Source organism: Phoxinus phoxinus (genome assembly GCF_949152265.1).
Source record: "Phoxinus phoxinus genome assembly, chromosome: 10".
In the NCBI taxonomy this organism is placed as follows: domain Eukaryota; kingdom Metazoa; phylum Chordata; class Actinopteri; order Cypriniformes; family Leuciscidae; genus Phoxinus; species Phoxinus phoxinus.
The window spans coordinates 21,973,349-21,995,329 of NC_136885.1; the positions used below are offsets into that span (position 1 = coordinate 21,973,349).

Genomic DNA, 21,981 nt, shown 5'->3' on the forward strand with positions numbered 1-21,981 from the left:
TGCACATGTAACACTAAATAAATCCAATAGCTGCTTTAAATTATTTAGACCACTGAGGATGCATGTCTCACCCATGGGGCCACAAAGCTCAGAGCATTGTTCACAGCATTTAAATCCAATACACAGTAATGTATGCACAACAAGAACAGCATGTGTGGTCATTTCAATTGATTGCGGTTTGCTTTGATGTAAAACAATGTCTGTGACCAAGTGGTTTTCAATAGCTTTCCACCTACAGGAACAACACACATCTGTTCTTCTGTATATTCCATTTACCTGCCCTGCATAGACAGACACAAACGTCACACAAACCTACGATGAGACTGGCTCAGCATGACTAAATGCTTCCTGCTACTATATCAGTGCTAATTCTGTGCCTCCCAGAAAGCACTACTCTGATTCAGCAACTGACTTAATCAATGCAAAGAAAGTGCTGTGCACTGGGAAAATGCATCCATTATACATTAACTAAAGCTCTGGGAGCTCAACACAACATGACAATTCCTTTGTATCTTAGAGAGTAAAATTCTGGTCTCAGCTAGTCATTCTCCATTTCAGGGTTCTGTGGAACGTTAAAACACATACAATCACATCTTCTGTTAACGTGCTGTACGCATACTGTGTTTTCTTAAAAATATATGTGGTTTATTCTTGCTATGACTCATCTTAGTACTTATCCATTATATTTACTAAACTAGAACTGTGTGTGCAACTTCCAGCACTTTAGGTTTAGCTTTAGTATTTCACGTGTAGTATTAGGCACCTGCTTTACTGTGGGTCATCACACATTTCACAATATAGGGTAGACCGGGGCTAGTTGACACACTGTTTGCTTTTTCAGTAAATGTTTTTCAGGGTAGGTTAATTTTTCAGCGCCAATTTCTGTATAGACGCATTCCATAAAGTATTCCAATTTAAGAGGTCTTTGAACTATTTGTTTTAAATGAACGTACAAAACTGCTATCGAAAACAAGAACTTGTATAATTGGATACACTGAGTTGAAATACTCAGAATAGTCATTTACAAACATACAGTAGCCTATAGCCCTGGAGACAACTTCCCTATGCGAAAATGATCCCTAGTCGCATTTACACTTTACTTGGATTTACCTGCAATTTCCTTTGGAAAGAAAGCATTAGCTAATAGCATGTACACTACTGTTCAAAAGTTTGGGGTTGGTAGGAGTTGGTAATGTTTTTGAAAGAAGTCTCTTAAAAATGTGATTTAAAAAAATTAAGGATTCTTTGATGAACAGAATTTTTTTTTTTTTACATATATATATTTTTTGTAACAATGTCTTTACTGTCACTTTTTATCAACTTAATGCCTCCTTGCAGAATAAAATTATTAACTTCTTCCAAATTACTACCGGTAATCTCAAACTTTTGAAAGATGGTGTATATAAATGTGTAAATGGAACAATCAAGTGAATCAAAAATTCATTTAAAATGCATGAACTGTGTATCAGCATTGTCTTGCCTCATTGGTGTGTTTGTCCATGGTGTTGAGCATGACCTCAGTTCCTTTACTGAAGTACTGTACAGCCTCCATGCCAGCATGTATCTGCCCCAGGTACATGTACTTACTGTGGCCCTCATCTGGACTGAGCTCCACCGCCTTTAGATACACGTACACCGCTGTCAAGGACCATAACACACAAATACGCTCAAACCCTCTTTAACAAATGGAAAAACAAGACTTAAAGCTTCATGTGGCCAGGTTACATATACAACAGTATTCAAGTCATTTCCTAATCAAAGACCATTGAATTGTGGTAGCACAGTATGTGTAAAGGATATCTGTTTAGCTTTCTCTACATCTCCCAGCTCGGAGCAGATGTTCCCCAGCATGTCCAGGATGGTCAGGTTAGTTGGTTCAATATCCAGCGCTCGCTGACAGTACAGACTGGCCATGTCAAAGTCAAAGTTGTCTATACACTCTTCAGTCTGAGAGGGACGGAGAAAGTACACTAGTGAAATCTGAAAACAAGATCTAATATTTAATTTCCATTAAAATCCATTACATGGCAACATGTTACCTTTTCCAGTAATTGATCGACGGTGTATTTTTCAGCTGTTTTCTTTTTGGCCCTTTCCTGCATCTTTGCTTTCATTCTTTCCTGTGGTGACATCAAAGCACCTGAGCATAAAAATAAAAATAAATCAGTTTGTAACAACCAAATCAAACCTTTTGAGGACATGATATGACTACAAATTAGTTTAATGTAAATAATTCTAGATTAAATACAGTTATGGCAAGTTTGTCAACACTTATTTTTCTTCTCCCCCCCCCCCCCCCCCCCCCCCCCCCAAAAAAATCACAATAAACGCCACATGGCACATGAAACACATTGCAGTGAGTGTCATGTTTACATTAAACCGTTACTGTCCAAACACGCAGAGGTGACTTTCATGTCCAGTCTATATAGCAAGAAATGGGTTTAATTGATGTGGTATTTTAAATAATATGTATTAAAGTCATAATTTTCGTTTAACATCAATGCCAAATAGTTTAACATTACTGATGATGGCTAAAACTGACATACCTCCATTTGGATTGGTGTCTTTTCTTTTAGCTTTGCTTTTCTTTTTAGTTTTTGCTTGTCCGCCCATTGTTGTTAGATTAAAAACTGTGTATTTATGTGACTTTGTATTTAGAGGAAAAGACTTCTCCACTTGGAGGAGCGTTCACTTGCCTGCGTGAAAATACGCATGGGCTACAACGTGAAAGAGATTGATTGACTTCCTGTTACGTTACATCTTTAACAAAATAAAAGTCTCCAATGATTGCTGAAGCGTCTGTCGCTGAAGCGCAGTTTGTTTCCCACGAAACTGATTTTCTTCTCAATGCACATTTCAGAACAAAATGGGCCACATAACTAAAAAAAAGAAAGAACAAGTTTAGAAAATAATAGGCGAGGTATGTTTAACTCCTTATCAAGCACCGGCCCGCGGGCGGGCCGAAGGGGCGTGGCTAAACTTTTATTACTTTTTATCGGCTTTGTTTTATAACAAATATTCAATCAACTATCATAAACTATGCATCATTTGAAAGCTAAAACACTCAAGAATCATGTTCTGAGCTTGTTTTTGCAATCAATACACCAGAGAGGAAAGGGTTAAATTAAATGCTGACTGACTGACCTTGTAAACATGAACACAATGAACGGCAATACTTATCTTTGATCGCGTCTGGTTCAGATCAGTTCGGACGAATCCAAGAAACACCAGCATACATTTCAATGTAAGGGTCTACTCTTCAAAATGCATCCCACTGTTTAATCCAAAACAACAACAAAATAGGGAAAAAAACGAAATATCCTCCTTTGTTTACATGAGCGTTTTGAGTTAGAGTAATCCATCATGTTCATTTTCAATGAAATATCGATTCCAACGTTCAAAAGCCATATCTCCCCCGTAGTTTGGAATCTTCCGGGTAAATTGAGCCCTCCCTCGTGTCTATCCTTCAATCACAGGCTTTGTTATTGACTAAAACAAAAAGGGAGCATTTTACCGGATGCGTGAACTGTCAATCGCGCTCCTCGGTTTTCAACTGGATAAAAGCCTGGATAAAGCCAGCCAATGTCTAGTCAGCAAAGTTTTGATTGATGGGAGTATTGACCAACCAACATCGATGCAGTGATTGACGAATCTGCTTGCATGAAACGTGTAATACAAGAACAAAGCGCAAACTTTTCATTCACACGTGCGCTTTCGCCATTCCACACGCAAGAGCGCACACACATAGTGCGCCGACACATACACACACATAGCATTGTTTTGCCCACGGAGTTCGAATAAACCATAGACAGTATATAAACACACGGATTTAATCCAAAGCTTATATCTGAACATCTCTACCATTGATCGTCGACTACAGAATACTTTGGTGGTGTTTTGAAGAAGGTGGAGAGGAGAAGCGACGAAGAGCAGCAGAAAGTAATAGGATATCCATTATAATAATCCGTTTACTGTAATTTATTTGAGTAAAAAACACGGTTCTAATTACAAATGTTCTAAAACTATTTTATATATATATATATATTATACATTAGTTGGAAAACGGTCACTTCTGGAATGTCTAGGCTATACATTTAATGATAGACGTTTTATTTCACTGTTTTTGCTATTAGAATTGATCAAAATAAAGGGTATTTTGTTAAAATGTTAAAATGTTTTGCTGAAATAGTTTTTTATTGTGTGGTTTGATGGGCAAAACAGTCTTGAATTGATATACATGCATGTAGTATGTACTGTTTACTCTTATGTCATTTGGTTATCAGGTGTCTATTGGAGTCTCCAAATAGGTTTTTGGAAAGGACGCCTATACTTTTCATCAATAAAAGCTTACAGAAACTACATTTTTGGGAGTATCAATCTCAAATTTGACTCAAAACATGTCCAGACATTCAATTTTATCTTTATGGTGTTTTCATGCCTTTGACATAAAAGTCTGATCAATTTTTCCCTAAGTTAAGTTCATTCAAAGAAATCGTAAGTCACTTTCATGTCAATTTACCTTGTTTTACTCTTTTCCTATTCAACTTTGAGTTAAAATTGACTCTTGGGTAACAAAGTTTCAATTGTCTAGTTTAAAAAAAGACAAGAATTATGAATGTGGACCATAGGGTTTAAGAGCTACAGACATTTGTATTTGGGTATGCCGTTTTCAGAAAATTCTCAAAAATAGGGGCGCTTGATAAGGGGTTAAGCAAGGTATGTTACCCAGATTTAATATTGCGTGTAAATATCAGCAGAGAGAAATGTTGTTAAATCATTTTAAACTAAGTATTGATAATTTGTATATGGTATAAGTTTACACGCTAACAGTTTTTGAATGGATGACATTTTTTTTTTTTACTTATTAACTATTTTATTGTTGATTTATACACATCAATTAATCCCATAGTAGTTACCCCAAATCAACATTTTGCCAGAGGGCTATATGTAAATATGCAGTGTTCATGAATATTTACAATGTATAGGTGTTATATTATCTCGAGGAGGAAACATTTTTGGGACAATCTATTATTCACATACTGTCTATGATTATTCACTGCACACTTTATAGGCTTAGAAGGTAACACTGTCGTCAAGAAATCACTATAGCCTCTGTGGGTGCGCCTACTTCACTGTTGGTATTTTAAGAATTTATGGCTACCTAATCTCTTTCTTATGTAACACTTTGCTTAGCCAAGATTACTGTATATTCAAGCTCAGCCTCCGTGTTGTAGGCGGGCAACACAAGACGTCACATCATTGCCGTGTGATTGATGGACGGAACAGCCAATCAAATATTTTTCTCGCTCAACGTCACCAGAACCTTCTCGATTTGAACCAATCTCTCACAAAGTCGAACTTGAGGTGGAGGAACGTAGTAAATAAACTGAATGGATCATAGAGCACTCAGTCTGCAGTTACCACAGCGAGCAGTTTACATTGGAATCCTCAGTATTTTCTCGCGGTGTTCTGTTCTCGAGTGGAGTTGACAGTCGTTGGCTACTCTTAAAACAGGCTTGCTGTCGGAGGAACGAACTATTTTTTGTACGTCTAGGTTATGTAGCAAGGCACACACATTTGGTGAGTGAGTAAACGTTAACGTTACTTCAGTGAGGAGGACATACCAGGCCTGTTTAGTTAAACAGACAGAACAGAAACCTTGAATTAAGGAAGCAAATGGATAAGACGTAAGATAACATTAATTTCATATATAAATGAAACCTTTATGAGGTTAACAGAGCGGTTGTGGTGTGTTGTCGCTAGAGGCTGCGTATTCAAAATATAACGTTCTTTCACGATTTTTGGCGCGAGCGTTCGATCATTCGTCGCTCGCGGGACAGTTTACGCACAAGTAGCGCATCTGTGGCCACCAAAGCAAAATCTTTCAGATTCGGCGGAATACAAAAGCAGGCCAGGACGAGTGCGCTAGCCACGTCGCGTGCACTACAGTGGCTGTCACAAGGATCTCCATTGGTCTTGATGCTTGGTTTTGAGTTATTATCAACGAAGATCAAGAGACGAAATGTCAGATACGAGTAAAGAAGTGGTGGATCTGGTGTGGGGCAGACCCAGTGGCGGAGGAGTGCCTGCATCCCTCTTCCGCAGGTGGTCTCAAGGTAACGTTAATGCGATCGGAACAGATTTTAAAACAAAAGGCATCATACACATCCAGACTTTGTAAAAGGTTAACTTATAACTTAGAGTAGCTAAAACTATCATACAGTAAATTACTGAGGATCACACTTATCCAGGCCTTTCTAGTTTTTCCGGATGGAATCATAGTCTGAAGGCAAAAAAAACAAAAAGAATTCCGAGCAAAAGTCATGTTGTGTAATCCAGCCTGAATGCTGACTCAAATTATGGAGGTTGAATCTCATTTTCAAGGATATACATCCATTACGTGTCTTGTAAAAATTCTGTAGTCGTCAGCAAATAAGACCTATGCCAAGTCCATATTACTTCACCTTGACTGCTTGCCCAGTTGAATTGTGATGAATTGCTTAACTGAGACTTGTGACATTGACTAAGTTTTGTGTTCACTGCATTTCTTTCTACAGGCTTTGTGTTCACTGAGGCCGAGCGCTCTGCACTGGAGCAGTTTGAAGGCGGACCGTGTGCTGTCATTGCTCCTGTACAGGTATTCACCTTTCTCTCCAACCTTATTTTTATTCGTGATGATGATGTTCAATAATGAAACGTCAACACCCATGGCTTTTGTATAGTCCAAACATAAAAGCTGCATTGTAGTGATGCAGTAAACAGGTTGGTGACAAATTACAAAAACATCTTGGTCAACAGCTGTAACCATGCTGAACCATGTACTGTGGTTTAACATGTCAATTTTTCAGATGATGGAACATCCTTCCAAAAATACTTTATTAGACGAAAATGCCTATTGGAGATTTTAAACTGACATCTTACAGCTTACAGAAGAATGGGTTTCCATCATGATTTCTGCCAGCACATTTGACCTTATTAAAGGGATAGTTCACCCAAAAATTTAAATTATGCCATTACTTACTCACCCTCAAGTTGTTTCCAACCTTTATGAGTTTATTTCTTCTTTTGAACACAAAAGAAGATATTTTGAAGAATGTTGGTAACCAGACAGTTGACAGCACCCATTGACTTCCATAGTAGGAAAAAATAAATACTATAGAAGTCAATGGCTACTGTCAACTTTCCAACATTCTTAAAAATATTTTTTTGTGTTCAACAGAAGAAAGAAACTCTGCTCACACAGGTTTGGAACAACATGTGAGGGTGAGTAAACATATTTTTGGGTGAACTATCCCTTTAAGACACTTAATTTAGGTTTTTCCTTTCATGTGTCAGCTGTCTTTTATTTATTTCACAGTGGGGTAAAGCTGGAATACACTACATATTTTTGTTCCGATTTGCCCAAAACATGTTTGATATTTTGAGCCAGTTTTTGAAATGCATAGTGTTTTTGTTTTACAATTACAAATTATTTTTCATACGTCTCCTTCTAATGAGATTCATGTTTCTGTGTGATTTTGTTGTGGTCGAAACAACTACCAAGTCTGGTACTAGTGTGTGATCCTCAGTTGTTTAGTGTATGATGTCCAGTTTTTCTCTGACCATTACAAAGTCGACAAGTGTATAATGCTTAGTGTTTTCAAATTTGTTCAGTTTTTAGGGTAAATCATTGCTGTATATTCCAGACTTCAGTCTTGCACTGACAGTCCATTTTTATCACAAATGCTGCTTGATTTGCGTATGATGTCCTACCCTATTCTCTAACTCTGTTTATAACACTATGGTGTTGACATGCTATTTTGTTGTCAGATTGTTCCTTTTGTTTGGTTAAGTGGAGCCCTAATTTGTGTGTTTTGTTTGCTATTCCTCAGGCTTTCCTGATGAAGAACGTTCTGTTTAACACTGAAGGCTCAAACTGGAAAGATATTTCAGGTTTGCTGTGCATTTTTTAAAAAGAGAATTCCACCTTGTTTCCACTTTTGGGTACCCAATAACACTCAAACCAGGCACCTAAGAGCATCTCAAACCGTTTTTAAGATGGAGTGATAATCTCAACCTACTCTAAATCCTGTTTCAGGTTCTGAACAAAAGTCATTGTAGTGTATTCTTTTCTGTTATTGAAAAAGACCAGGTAATAAGTGGCCTAATAAAGATGAACAATAAATATGTGAGTTTTGTTGTCAATAGTTACTTATTTTTATTGGCTTCTGCTTGATATAAGTTATTATGCAGACTACACAAAAAACAACTATAATTTGATATTTAGACTGTGTGCCAATAAATAAATTGTTATAAGTGCATTTATAAAATATGATTGCATTAAAGTGCAAGACATCATCCTGAATCTTATTACAGAAACATATCTGTATTGTAGTAACCTATGGGGTTTTATTATGGGGTTTTTTCAATTTGTGAATAAAATAAAGCCGGGGGTAAACATAACATGATGAAACTTTGACGTTTTATTCTACAACGTACACCACACACACACTATGTGTTTTATCTTGTAACTTATCAAAAAATGAACATAAACGCTTCAAAATTTTAGTTTTCGCTTTGGGTGTGTGTACTTTATATTGTAAAACAAAACATCAAAGCATAGTCACGTTATGTTTGCCACATGCTTTATATTACAGATAATTTGAAAAAACCCATAGAAAATCTTAAATTAGTCTTCCAGGTTCTGACGTCATACCTGCAACACTCTCTAAAATTAGTGTTCTAAAAACCTTGTATTACCAATTATCTGGAATATTAGTTTTATTTTGTCCTATTTTATAGATCACTTTTAAAGGAAGAACCGTAACTTTGTCCTTTTTGTTTTATAGCTAAAGTAATTTTTTTTTCTCTCCTCCTGTCGTCGTCTCCTCACTCCTTTTGTGTTGTTCATATTTCACATTCTCAGCTGTTGCTCGCATTAGTATGTTGTGTACATTTGGTATCCTGCTTGGAATGCTGCTTGCTTCGTCATAAATGAAGAAAAGAACAGTCTTATCCTAGTGAATTACACTTTCATTTTCATGTTTGTCCAATATATTTGGCTGACACAGTTTATATTGACAAGCAGGGCTCGAAAATAAGGAGGGCCCAATGGCCAGGGGCCAGCGTAAACAACACTTGGGAGTGGGACAGTTGACGGAACTGTCACTTGCCCGATCGGGCCAGTGCTGCATCGTCACTGAATCATTTACACAATTTTTTAAGCCTTGCCAGTTTGATATGTTATGCGGTAGGGGGGCGCTATTACGCATCTTGCAGTCAGAATTGCGTACTTTAGCAGAGCCTGCACTAAAGCAAGCTCCGCAGCAGACTTCTTCACGACTGTCAAAGCGGTGTTATGTCACAAAAGTGCAGACTGGTCGGAAGACCGCAAGTGTTTAGGGTGCCATTTGGGACACAGCCAAGTATGATGGAAATAGAGCGGGCATCAGTTTACCTTCTGGAATTTATGTTGCGTTGTGCTGGATCCTGTGTAGACAGCATCACTGATGATAATAGGTTCTATGTGCTTTTGTAACATTGTGTTGCGCTGCTCGTGTCTGGTGTTAGTCAGTGCATTATCTTTATTGCAGCTTAGAAATCAGATGCATGGCTTGATGTACCCCTACAGAGGAAGAGCAGCGGACGGTCCTGTGCTCCACCCTCAGTGAGATTCTGGAGTCAGCCTCCCTCAATAAGACACAGGCATTTCACCTGGCCACCTGGCCTCGTGATAAAACCACAGACAGCAGTGACATCAGTGACAGGCCCGAGTCCAGCCAAACTACTGACACACCAAGTAAGAGAATTTGTAACCGTGTTTCTGGATGTTGTACAGATACTGAACAAGACTATATGCCAGTGTTTGAATAATACCTAACACTGATCCCTAATGTTTGGTTTATTATACACAGCATGCTGGTCTAAACTTGATGAGTTGTCTATTCTCATTAACAGTGTACAGTGATCTTACAAATAATTTCTTTGGATTGTTGTCTTGTTAAATGCATTTGTGTTTTTGCATGGTGTGTGTTTAGCTGCTTTGGCTGCTGAGGAGCTTTGCTTTGAGAGGTTTCACAGCGTCATCCAGTAAGTGCACAAACTCTTTTCATGCAGCGTCACTTTTGTTTTTCTTTTCTCATGTCTTTCTTTTCCTTGTACTACACATATACAAATCACTGGCAGATTACTGATTAAAAGAAATCGGGCTCAGCTTAAAATAAAGCTTCAGTCTAAATTGGTCAGTAACTCATGACATTGTACCTACAGTAAGGATCTTCCCCTAATTGATAGTCACATTGTGGTTACTCCTTCCTCAGGAAGAGGACTCTCAGGACTGTTGCGGAGCTGAGAGAGGCTGTGTTGTCACTGTATGACTCCTGGAAGAACAAATTTGGAGTTCTGCTTTTCCTGTACTCTGTCATACTTACAAAGGTATAACTTTACATTTCCCCAGCCCTAAAAGGTCTGAATTTGTTTGTTCCATTGAAACACAGGAGAATGAGTTTGCATGGTAAATCTTTCTCATCTACACTAACATTGGGGCCTGTATTTTTTAAATATTTTTGAAAGAAGTCTCATATGCTCATCAAGGCTGCATTTGTTTAATCGAAATATTGTGAAATATTTTTACAATTTAAAATAGCTGTTTTTATCTTAATATATTTCAAAATGTAAATTATTATTTGTGACAGCTGATTTTCAGCATCATTACTCCAGTCTTCAGTCACATGATTCTTCAGAAATCATTCTAATATGCTTATTTGTTGCTCAAGAAACATTTATCATATCAATGTTGAAAACCGTTGTGCTGTTTTATATTTTTGTGAAACATTTTGATGAATAGAACGTTTTGTAACATTACTAATGTCTTTACTGTCTCGTTAGATCAATTTAATGCATCCTTTCTGAATAAAATAAATCTTGCTGACTCCAAACTTTTGTAGAGTACATGAGAAATTTTGCCCAGCTAACTGTATGTTATTCGCTAGCTAGCTATGTTCAACCATTATGTGTCTGTGTATTTGTACTTATGCTGTAACTTCTAACTTTTTTGAAGGGGATTGAGAACATAAAGAATGAGATAGAAGACACCTCTGAACCTCTGATTGACCCTGTGTATGGCCACGGCAGGTAAAATGCATGCTGAGAGATCAAGTTTTTTATATTGTCATTGCTTAGGCTGTTAGGCTGCTGTTTTTATTGCATTGTAACCTTGCAATTAAAGTCATATACTTGCCTAATTGTTGCCATAGGATAATGCTGGTCTGTAGCCCTATATATAAGCACATTTTAACTCTAAAAGTCTTAATCTTAATGTATTTAAGTATAGTTATTGTATATTTATTCTAGTGAATGCTGACTGTTTCATGGTCTTTCTTTCTATACTTTTAGCCAAAGTCTAATCAACCTGCTGGTCACAGGTCATGCCGTGTCTAACGTGTGGGACGGTGATAGAGAATGTTCTGGAATGAGTATGCTTCATATTTTTGCTGAATAATAATCTGTTGACATGCTGTTTGTTTTAAATAACTCCATTCACAGTAGGCAATCAGTTGTTCTGCTGTTGCAGCCCACTTGGTGGCAGCATTATCAAATGTTTTGCTCAAGGTTTAGCACATTTAACATATGCCTGCTGATAGAATAACAGTTACAGAATTGCTAAGGTCGTTAGGTTTTAGTGTTTTATGTTAGACTGTTTATTTTTGTACAGTTGACAGAGGAATTTGATTAATCTTTTATTTTTATGTGTTCTCTAGAGCTTCATGGCATCCATCAGCAGGCCTCTGTTGGCTTCCTCACACTAATGGAGTCACTGCGCTATTGCAAGGTGGGTATCTACTCATGCACACCCTTACAGGCGCTTACAGTATAATTCATGTGCTATAGATGGTGTTTGTCCACATGCCAAAACTCACAGTTTGTTTGTGGGTTTGCTATTTTCCAGCTTTATATCTCACAGGTATTTTGTGAAGCGTAATTGCAACATAATAGCCTACTGAAATACTGACTGTGACATTCTTCGCTCTATATTTTACACCGTTTTGGTGCATGAAGAATTTTTATGTTGGGGAAGAAACTATTTCTGTGGGTTTGTTCTCGCACACAAAACAATAACTGGAGTTCTGCATTGGAAAAGTGAAAACCTGTTGTCTTTTCTAGTTTTTAGGTTGTTATTAACAAGATATAATATATATATATATTATTTTATATTTAGAAGTTTTTTTTTTTTTTTTTTTTAAGTATTTTAAGACAGTATCATTGCCATACCTAGCCTGCATTGCTATACAACTAACGCCATCTAGCTGACAGCGGTTCTCAAACTTGTCAGTTTTTTTATTAACAGAAACATGGAATATTGAGATATTAAATTAATTAACTAGAACATTCAAGTATTTAATTCTGTGTGTTCTTCAATATAAACAATAGTTATTGAGCAGGAAAAGGAAATCTTTTTTTTTTTTTTTTTTTTACAATTATAAATCATTTTTGTAAATAACTTAATTCAATAATTTTACATCATCCTCCAGCCCCCTTGGACTGAGACCTTACATTATTTAGATAGCCTAATATTCAGTTGTACTAGTTCTTTTTTCAGAAGTTAAATGGTTCCCGTCTCCCTAAAGCCAAAGTATACTTCGGACGTCCGACTTGTGCAATAGTTGAAGAAGAGTGCGTACAGATCGTTGCAATACAACACGCCGTTCAAAGAATCGTACACAAATCAGCATATCATTCTCCATCTTTTGTTTTGGTTCGAAACTTTGCATGCTATGGTGGATATGCTACTTTTCCTCTATCTTTCCGAGCGAATGTCTTCTTGAATGACTGACACGACTCAGTGTTGCCGTCTGGTAGGTAGAGTATTAAAAAAAACAATTGTAAACAATCGTCCATCCACGGTTGAGTATACTTTCAAAACTGTGTAGACACGACTGTGCTTGAGACTGAGTGAAACGTGGAAAATGAAGTATACTGATGTATACTCATTTGAGTATACAAATGAAGTTGCCTTAACATCTTTTTAAATGCTAATGTGGTGCCCTCTAAACATCTGAAATTTCAGCCAACAACACCTGGCACACACACATCCTGTAGGAATGGCCCTATTGTTATAACCTGTGGATAAAGTAATTAAGAAGCTGCTTTATTTTGAATGGCACTGTGCTAAGCAGAGCTTCAGGATATGTGCAGTGAGTTGTGTTTGGATTAGAAGAACGCAGGAATGTATCGCCTCATATTTAGAACCATCTGAGCCCCCTTTACAATATTCATGATCTTTTGAATCCGCACAACCCTGGATCGCCTCCCCCAACCAAATCTGCTGCTGATACTCACCTGTTGAGTGATGGGAGATGAGTGTGAGGGCTTTCAGTGTTTGAATGTACAGCTGGAGATGGAGCTATATGCAGAGTAGGGAGTTACACTCTGAACTGAAGGTTTTTCTTTTTAACTGCTGATTTGGTTTTCGTTGGTGGATGTGTTTTTTGTATGTATATCGTGTTTTCAAATTAAGAGCCTTTCATGTACCCTAACCCTTAGTTCAATAATGTTTTTTTTTTAAAGAATGAATACTTTTTCAGCAAGGGTAGATGCATTAAATTGATCAAAAATGGCAGTAAAGAGTAATCCATAATGTTACAAAAAGGTTTCTTTTGAACTTCTGTTCTTTTCTAATCCTGAAAAACTACACTTTGGTTTTTACAGAAATATTATATAACTTTTTTCAACATTGTTAATTATAAGAAGTGTTTCTTGAGACCTAAATCAGCATATTAGAATAATTTCTGAAGGATCATGTGACACAGGAGTAAAGGCTGAAAATTCAGCTTTGCCATCACTGAAATAAATTACATTTTAAATTTTATTAAAATAGGTTGCCGTATTTACTGTATTATTTTCAAATAAATGCAGCCTTGCAATTCATTGCATACGTCATAACATTGATAAAGCATAACTTGCAAACTGCATTGACCTTTACATTGTGGAATGAAATTAATTGATTCTGTGCATGCTTGTGATGAAACATCAGAGAGAAAAAAAACATTCAATAATTTTGAAAGGTAACAATATTATATGAGTTTATTTTTTTTTTAAGTATATATATTATTTTATGTTACTAATATGTTTTGTTGTTGTTCTAGAACAGTTTCTAATCTTTTAAAATATATAAACTGTTTTCATATTATGGCCGTGCAAGCCTGTTCAAATGGTCTCGGGGGGCCAGATACAAGAGGCCGGATGTTCCCTACCCCTGATGTAGATCATTAATGTTTCAGTGTTCATATAATACACTACACTCAACATTGATACAATTATAATGAACATTATAGCATAGTGTAAAATGGTTTCAAAACATTTTTATCCAATCCAAAATAAGCCAAATTATTTATTTGTTAATAAATATGTTAAGTGTTACCAATCATCTTATCGCAGTGAATCAACCTGTTTGTGATGGTTCTGGAATGTGGCTGGCCAGGCCGTCATGGCATCGGTATGGAGACTGGCGCTTAACCGCTTTTTCTTTTTTCTTCTTTTAAAGGTTGGCTCTTTCCTCAAATCTCCAAAATTCCCTATTTGGATCCTTGGCAGCGAGACTCATCTCTCAGTATTTTTCACTAAGGTGAGTTAAGAAAATCTCCTTTCTTCCTTCCAGCACTCTTCTACTTTTTCTTTATCTTATCTGAAAATGTCTGGCAGTTTGCTTTCTTTTATTTCGTTATTGAGTGAAGACTCAAAAACACAAGAATGTGCTTGCTAATAGATTTAGTGCTCTAGACGTCTTCTGGAAGAGAAAATAAGGAGAGTATGGGATGGATGATGAGAGGCAGAGAAGGGTGTGTCTGTCTCCTGGCCTCAGCCCACGTGACATGGTCAGGAAAGGGGTTTCTAATGTGAGGTATGTCGGGTCTGAGTGGGAATGTCAGTTCATGTAATTTTAGTACTCCGTGTTAAACCTTGTCCTTATAATGGATGTGGCAACTGTATAATTGCTGATCCCACAGCCCTCCAGAGTGTTGCTGCTATGTGGTTGCTAGGCTGTTATGGGTAGTCTCTAATATTGTTTGCCCCTAGATATGGCCTGGGTCCCTCTTTCTGTGTATTTTTTAGCCGTTAGTAAAGTAAAGTAAAGGCCCTGATATACCTCAACTAAATGGTGTGACATTGTTTCGAACAAAATCAGGCAAAACGAAGTTTGTTTAGTGTTCGTTTCGGGTTTTGGAAACAGCTTGCCAAAATGAACTTTCCGCACTTTTTTTTTTTTTTTTCTCCAGCTGGTAAATGCATTGAAATTACCACTGGTCTGTGGCAATTTCATGGATGTGCCCTTAGGCTCCGCTGCCTTTGACGTAGAGCTACACAGTCATTAAAAGATTGCTATCTTGATTCTTGATTCAAACACCTAGATGATCTCATTCCAAAATGACAATGATACGACTGTCCATTAAACCTTTTACAAAAATCTCACCTGTACATTCAAATCTGCGTTTGCTTTGATGCTGACCCAGAGAAAGCAGTTAGGTTTTCTAATGGATACGCAAATGGATAGGCCACCTAAATGGATACGCAAAGAAAGAAGGCATAACTTTTATTTTCGCTGTATTATTCAGGGTTCCCACGAGTCCTTGAAAGTTTGTGAATCTGAAAAAAAAAACAAATCAAATGTGCTTGAATTTATTTTGTTCAAGAAGTTTTCTGGAAAAAATTCCATATTATTCCCTCTGGTCCGCTAATGTGTTATTTCGCCAACACTTTGTGGCCTATGCATACTAGCTTGCTTGATTTACGTTAATTACGTGCATTTACGCATTACAATAAGTGTTTCCCGTGGGAGGTACGTTGTGTTGCACGTTGCCATGACATTCATGTGCGCACGAAACTACTACGATGGTACCTCAACATTTGCTGTTGGACACAACAAATGTGTCCCCACTTTAAGTCCTTGAATTTGAGGGTATTGGACCTGGAAAGTCCTTGAAAGGTCCTTGAATTTGAAGTTAACCAAAGTGAACCGTGATTTTTGTTAAAACCTATACCGATCTGGTCCAGTCGCGCTAGCAAAGTAGATCAATCAGCTTCGGGCTCGAATTGAAATTATCACCTGTCATGGGAGCTGATGTTCCAAATATGGTAAGGGGCGTGACATTTCCGTCACACGCTTAAGGTATTTGGGCCAATCACAATGCACTGGATCACTGGCCAATCAGAGCACGCCACGCTTTTCATAACGATGAGCTTTGTAAAAATGTACGCTTTTCAGAAAGGCAGTGCATAGAGGAGCAACAATAATGTACAGTATGATATCAAATATATGACCCCTTTAATACAGGTTTGCAGATACCCCACAAAATGATGCTGTTTACAAAGAGGTTCTAGCAGGAGGCGCTTTAAGGGAGGCAGAAATAGCGGTTTCCCCGGTAACTGTTGTAAACAAAGCAGCGTTTATAAACACTGCTTTATCAGGAAAGATGAAATGAAAATAACATAAACTTTTATAAAGAGTCAGTTCGCTTCAAAGATACTTTTGTATAACAATACCCGCGCCACGTTTTGACTTTGAAACGTGCAGTTCTCATGTTTATTCAACGATGTCAAAACCTTTTGGAATATATTTGTGGCATGCAGTGTTGATATTGTTAACCAATGTATGGGAAACACTAATATAATTTGACAGCTATCAATTATAGTTTAACCTATCCAACTTCACCGTTACGCTTAGTAACACTTAACAGCTGTGCCCTCACCACAGTGCAACAGTGAAAAGGGACCCTCTCAAACAGTGTCGCGCCACGCCGTATTCCCATCATTGTTTAAGCGACATGCGTATTGCAGTAGTATATAAAAAATTCATATCATAACAAAAATAAACATTTGTATTCGGTATGAACTGGTATACCACCCAGCAGCTTGAATCAAAACAATAAAAAGCAGCGTTCTCTACTTGCTTTCTTACTTATCCGAAAATCCCCCGCATTAACCCCATCAATGGCGAAGCAAAGGAAAAACAGCAAATTGCAAGTATCACAACTATTCACAGTTTGACTGCGCCGCTACACTATAAACAAATCAAACGATATGTACCAGACAAAGCAATAGTGATGCATGATAAAAACCGTGCAACACAACACACTTGTGTGTTGTGTTGCGACATTGCTGTCAGATCCAATATAGTTGTCACAGCATCATCTTTTATTTTCCCTCAGACTGCAAGTTTAAGCAATAGAAATAGTGCTACTTGGTGTTTTTTATCGTAATGCATTATCACCTTTTTAATTCTTCATGCCTAATCTCCTCAAAAATTGTAAATTGGTACTTTTCATATGGCTTACAGCTTTACTCTATTACAGGAGAGCAAGACTTTTTAAAGCCCCCTGCATTACAGTGTTTACTATGTTTTATCCCTTTACTCAACTGAGGAAATGCTTGTTTTTTATAAGGGTTTCCACCTGGAGGCAAATGAGATTGGCAGCGAGCATTAATCATGGTCTTACACTTAAGGCCATTTACTGTCAGTACATTATCCTCATCCGGCGTTTGTGTGTGTGCCGAGAGAGGGTGCGCACTGGAGACTCTTTTTGTCCATGATTTGTTTCCTTCCTGTTCAGGGATTTTTCTGGCAGTGATGGAGTACTCTTATCATTATTTTTAAATTACATGTTTTAACTTTAAACTTTCGTTTTTATATATAGATCCAGCACAATCAGTTCATAGATTTTTTTTTTATTATTATTTTTTTATTCCTTGAAGTGCTCTGCATAAAAAATACTTTGATCAAAGTTGTACAGTTACAAGATTACCAATGTCACAGTACCAATGTCACCCTGTCGATTTACTGTAGAGAAAAGATGCACGTCTCAGAACAGGGCCAGTTGATTTACTGAAAAAGCATAATGGGCCTGGACCAGCAATGCAATGGCGTAATGTATTTGACTTGAGTCTTTCAGGATTGATGTCTCTCATTCTGATTAGAGCTGCAGGATCAAAATCCTCAGAACTAACAAAGGCCCATCTCATACTTCTGCCCATGATTCACCCTTCATTTTTCCTGTGTAGGCCGGTAGTATAGTAACTATATACTGTAGCTGTGTAGAGATTTTCTACATTTAAAGCTTTAAAAGTAAAATTTATGTTAAGTCTCCATCTCATCTCTCTTGAGTTACACACTGATAGTTTTCCCATCCTTGGCTCCTGCTCCTCTAGACTCCTTGCTTGCTTTGAGTTTCTTAGACCAAATCTAAACTGGACTATCTGTTAGCCCCATTGGAGTCAAATGCTATTTTGGTAAGTAACTAAAACACCAGGGTTACTAACATAACAAAAAAAAAATTAGTAGCATATTCTTTAGTTTAGTAGTTGCATACATCATATAAACTATATTGTTCTATTGCATAGCATCTTCTATCTGATTTAGCAAATAGCAGATTGGTTGGTTCAAAAATGTGGTTCATGTAGGTTGCCCATTAATGTTGCCAGAATTCTCTGTGCTGTATTTTGTCTTCCATTTGCTAGCAAAAAAAAAAGATTCAATGCAATACTGCTGCTTATCATTATATTGAAGAGCTCTTTGGAATACTTAATCAGTTTTGTTTGATACATGCTAAACTGTATAATTGACCCTTTGTCCCTGGTAAACATCAGTTTGATATCTCTCTGTGGTCTCTTTCTTCACACATAATACAGTCATTCCAGCTCAAATCAATATTTCATGTCTATTTGTTTATTTAGGAAATACTTCAACAGAAAAGAAAACTGATTTTAATAGAATTTTATTGTGTCTTTGAAACTGATTCAAAGCTACTCTGCTATCAAAGTTCAAAAATCAGTTTCTTCATCACTGATTGGATATTATTATTATTTTTTTAATCTCTCTAGCTTATTGTGATGGCCCTTTATTAAATAATTGTGTGAATAAAGCAGCTTGGTGAAGAGCTACATGGATTGTTCCAGTCCTCTCTTCATTCAACCTCCAGCAGATTTCACACATTCTCACACTCATAGCTGCTCCTTTCCCATGAGCTTTAGAAGATCTTACTGATTTAAGGGCCTGTTCCTCTCTGCTCTCTTGTACAAACAGCAGCCCTGTTCAGATACGCACACATACACAATCAGTTTAACCCTTATGCTCTCACAGGGCACCCACTTTTCTCATTCCACCTTATCTCTGGGGATGGTTAGCAGGAGCATAGCCTCAGGTGAGTAATGCCACGATTTCCGCTAGGAAAGCCGATCTCTTTCCCCCTAGAGCTCAGGCTCTCTGTGTGTCCATCTGGTTTAGTTTTCCCGCTGGAGTCACCAGAAGAGTCATCCACTCTGCCAGGCCCTCAGAGAGGGGAAAAGCTCTCAAACGACAACCCAAAGAGCAGCTGTTAACAGGAAGCCTTTGGACTAATTGTGTTTAGCTTGCATTGCCTAGTTAGCTAGCTTGATCTCGGATACACTTCAGTTTATTTTGACTTCTTTATTGTCCTGCAACACCCTTTTTTTGGTTGTTAAATGGATAACCATATCTGTGCTGTCCAATATTATCATATTTAATTTATTTTGAATTACATTTGTATAATTTGTTCAGCATCTGTCTGAATTGCTAATTTTTATATAAATATGGTTTTATATTTCCTTTATATTATGTTTATATAAAAATATTTCCTCCAATGGCAGATTATCTATGAATTGAAATAAGTATGATCAGTATTCTAAATAACTATAAATTGGCCAATATTATAAAACTGTAATAGTTTAAGAGGGAATTTAAACTCTCTATAAATTAAAATAATTAAAATAAAGTGGATACAATTAAATATCTAATTTGGTTTAATAAAGGCCGTAAATTATATAGTACCAATATATCATGTATCCATGTATTTTATCTGAAACTAGTGATGACTGGTCATTACATGTGAATAATTTGAGATGTTTTTTTGGTTGTGCTGGTCTAATATTTGGTGGCAGTTTGTCAGTGTTTTTTTTATTTTATTTTTTTAAGATTTGTTAGACCTAATGTGTCATTGAAGGTGGCTTAATCCCTCTCTCTGTGCAGTGTGCACATGAGTTAGGTGTCTCTAATGACAAGTTTTAAGCCTGTCTCCCATCGGATCCATACTCCCGTTACCGTCTTTGTTTGTCACTATGTCTCTGCTTTTAGCTTCTAATAGGGTTTGTGTTCCACTCTTATCTGATTTACGTGCACACAAAGCAGCAGACACTACACAAATGACCTTTTACAGAGGTCCTGAGAGGGCCACGGACGCACACAGACACAGCAGTCGACACTAAAGGAATGATCTCTATTCCCAGTAGACCGACAGCCACACACACCCTGAAGACAGAGAGTAATGGAATAGCAGCTTTTAACGCAGCACACTGGTATCTATGACCGTGTAATGCAGAGAAACACGATCTGTGACTGCTGAACCATAGTACCCCTATTTATACCAAATCTGATGCTTCTCTTGCTCACAAAGTGATTAATGGGTGTATTGATGCTGTGGCCTTTTTTGGACACCAAGATGTTGGTGTCCCTCTTTGAACGCTTTCACTTTTAACTCTCCCCTTAAAGCTGCTTTCAAGCTCTCTTCTTTGATTTGAAGTGATGAGATTCACATCCCTTATTTCCTTCCATCCTGCTCTGGTCTCTCTGGAGGCCCTTTGTATCTTAAATATGGGATGTTAACCTTCTTGTCCCTTCCTTCCTTATTCTACTCATCAGACCACATTCTGTCTCAGCTCTGATGAGGTTAACATCCTCATCTCTTTACTGATCCCTTGGTCCTCCTCTCCTTCCTGTCCACCCTTCAGGGGCCTGATCCCTTCTTATACCCACAAACCACCACAACTGGCCCTTAGCTCACAAAGCTGTTTTCGTCCAGTTTTCAATTTGGGCCCCTGCTTGGAGCAAAAGACTTTGTAAATAATGGCACTACAAAACTGGGGAAGTTCATGGCTCTTTTCCAAAATATGAGCTGCTTATGGAGAAAGTATTTTGAAGCATCGTGTGTATGCTTACGAAGATTGACACGAAGATTTCATTTATTCTTCACAGAGAAGGCAATCTCATAATGCAGACTCAGGTGTGCTCGGTAAAAAATAGAGCTGGTGGGCAAAGTCAGAAAAATGTTGATTTACAATATTTGTAATTCTTTAAATTTTTATTCAAAAGTTATTTATTTTTAATTAGTGCTGGGCAACGATTAATCACATCCAACATAAAAGTTTGTGTTTACATAATAGATGTGTGTGTATTATGGTTTTGTATATATAAATACACACACATGCATGTATATATTTAAGAAATATGTTATTTAAATATAAAACATTGATATTTAAATGTATTATAAATTATGTATGTATGTGTGTGTATGTGTGTATATATATATATATATATATATATATATATATATATATATATATATATATATATACAAAAAAAATTGTACACCGTACACGCATATTATGTAAACACAAACTTTTATGTTGGATGCGATTAATCGTTGACCAGCACTTTTGATATAAATATAATTTATGATTATTAAAACATTATGCATATTCATAATTTTTTTTTTCACCATTTACATGCCTTTAGTAAACCATTAGTTATAGTTTTTTTTGTCTCAATGTGCATTGCATAAATTAGAAAAACATTGCAAAATTGTTACATTTAGGGTTGCAAAATTGTAACTTTACAAAAAAAATACACTTAACAAAATTCAGCACAAAAAAAATTATTTGCAACCATAAGGACACAGTCATGAAAAATCTGCAATGCTGGTAAAGTCGTCTGGTGCACCCCAGTGCTCTGTCATCCTCTGCTAATTTACTGACTCCATGCCCCCAAACACAAACACTCGCCTTATTTTTGTGAGTCCCACAGGAGCTCACCTCACTGTGGCGGTCATGCTTCTGTAAAGCCCTGCTCTGCTACCGCAACAAGCTCTCGATCTTTTGTACCGCCACGCAGGACCACCGTGTTCTCACAGCATCAGCACAACAGTGAATGTGAGCCGA

At 37.1% G+C, this 21,981-nt stretch overlaps 2 protein-coding genes across 4 annotated transcripts in view; one reads left to right on the top strand and one right to left on the bottom strand.

The window, feature by feature from the left end:
- The window catches only part of LOC307006301 (uncharacterized protein), a 77,926-nt gene extending 74,716 nt beyond the window's left edge, over positions 1 to 3,210 (bottom strand). For 2 of the 3 annotated variants that reach the window (XM_079627141.1, XM_079627142.1), the window contains exons 1-4: positions 2,547 to 2,743; positions 2,040 to 2,140; positions 1,801 to 1,947; positions 1,481 to 1,630 (exon numbers count right to left, since the gene is read on the bottom strand). In XM_079627141.1, the coding sequence (XP_079483267.1) occupies positions 1,481 to 1,630; positions 1,801 to 1,947; positions 2,040 to 2,140; positions 2,547 to 2,613 (465 nt within the window). In that variant the 5' untranslated portion in view covers positions 2,614 to 2,743. Of the gene's footprint in view, positions 1 to 1,480; positions 1,631 to 1,800; positions 1,948 to 2,039; positions 2,141 to 2,546; positions 2,880 to 3,144 lie in introns of those variants that run through there. The other variant, XM_079627140.1, reaches the window with a different exon arrangement.
- A 2,124-nt stretch (positions 3,211 to 5,334) lies between these two features.
- The window catches only part of mindy3 (MINDY lysine 48 deubiquitinase 3), a 36,510-nt gene continuing 19,863 nt past the window's right edge, over positions 5,335 to 21,981 (top strand). Inside the window, exons 1-10 of the mRNA XM_079626304.1 lie at positions 5,335 to 6,116; positions 6,558 to 6,637; positions 7,872 to 7,932; positions 9,611 to 9,778; positions 10,017 to 10,068; positions 10,299 to 10,413; positions 11,039 to 11,112; positions 11,374 to 11,453; positions 11,739 to 11,809; positions 14,522 to 14,602. Of these exons, the coding sequence (XP_079482430.1) occupies positions 6,023 to 6,116; positions 6,558 to 6,637; positions 7,872 to 7,932; positions 9,611 to 9,778; positions 10,017 to 10,068; positions 10,299 to 10,413; positions 11,039 to 11,112; positions 11,374 to 11,453; positions 11,739 to 11,809; positions 14,522 to 14,602 (876 nt within the window). The 5' untranslated portion in view covers positions 5,335 to 6,022. The remainder of the gene's footprint in view (positions 6,117 to 6,557; positions 6,638 to 7,871; positions 7,933 to 9,610; positions 9,779 to 10,016; positions 10,069 to 10,298; positions 10,414 to 11,038; positions 11,113 to 11,373; positions 11,454 to 11,738; positions 11,810 to 14,521; positions 14,603 to 21,981) is intronic.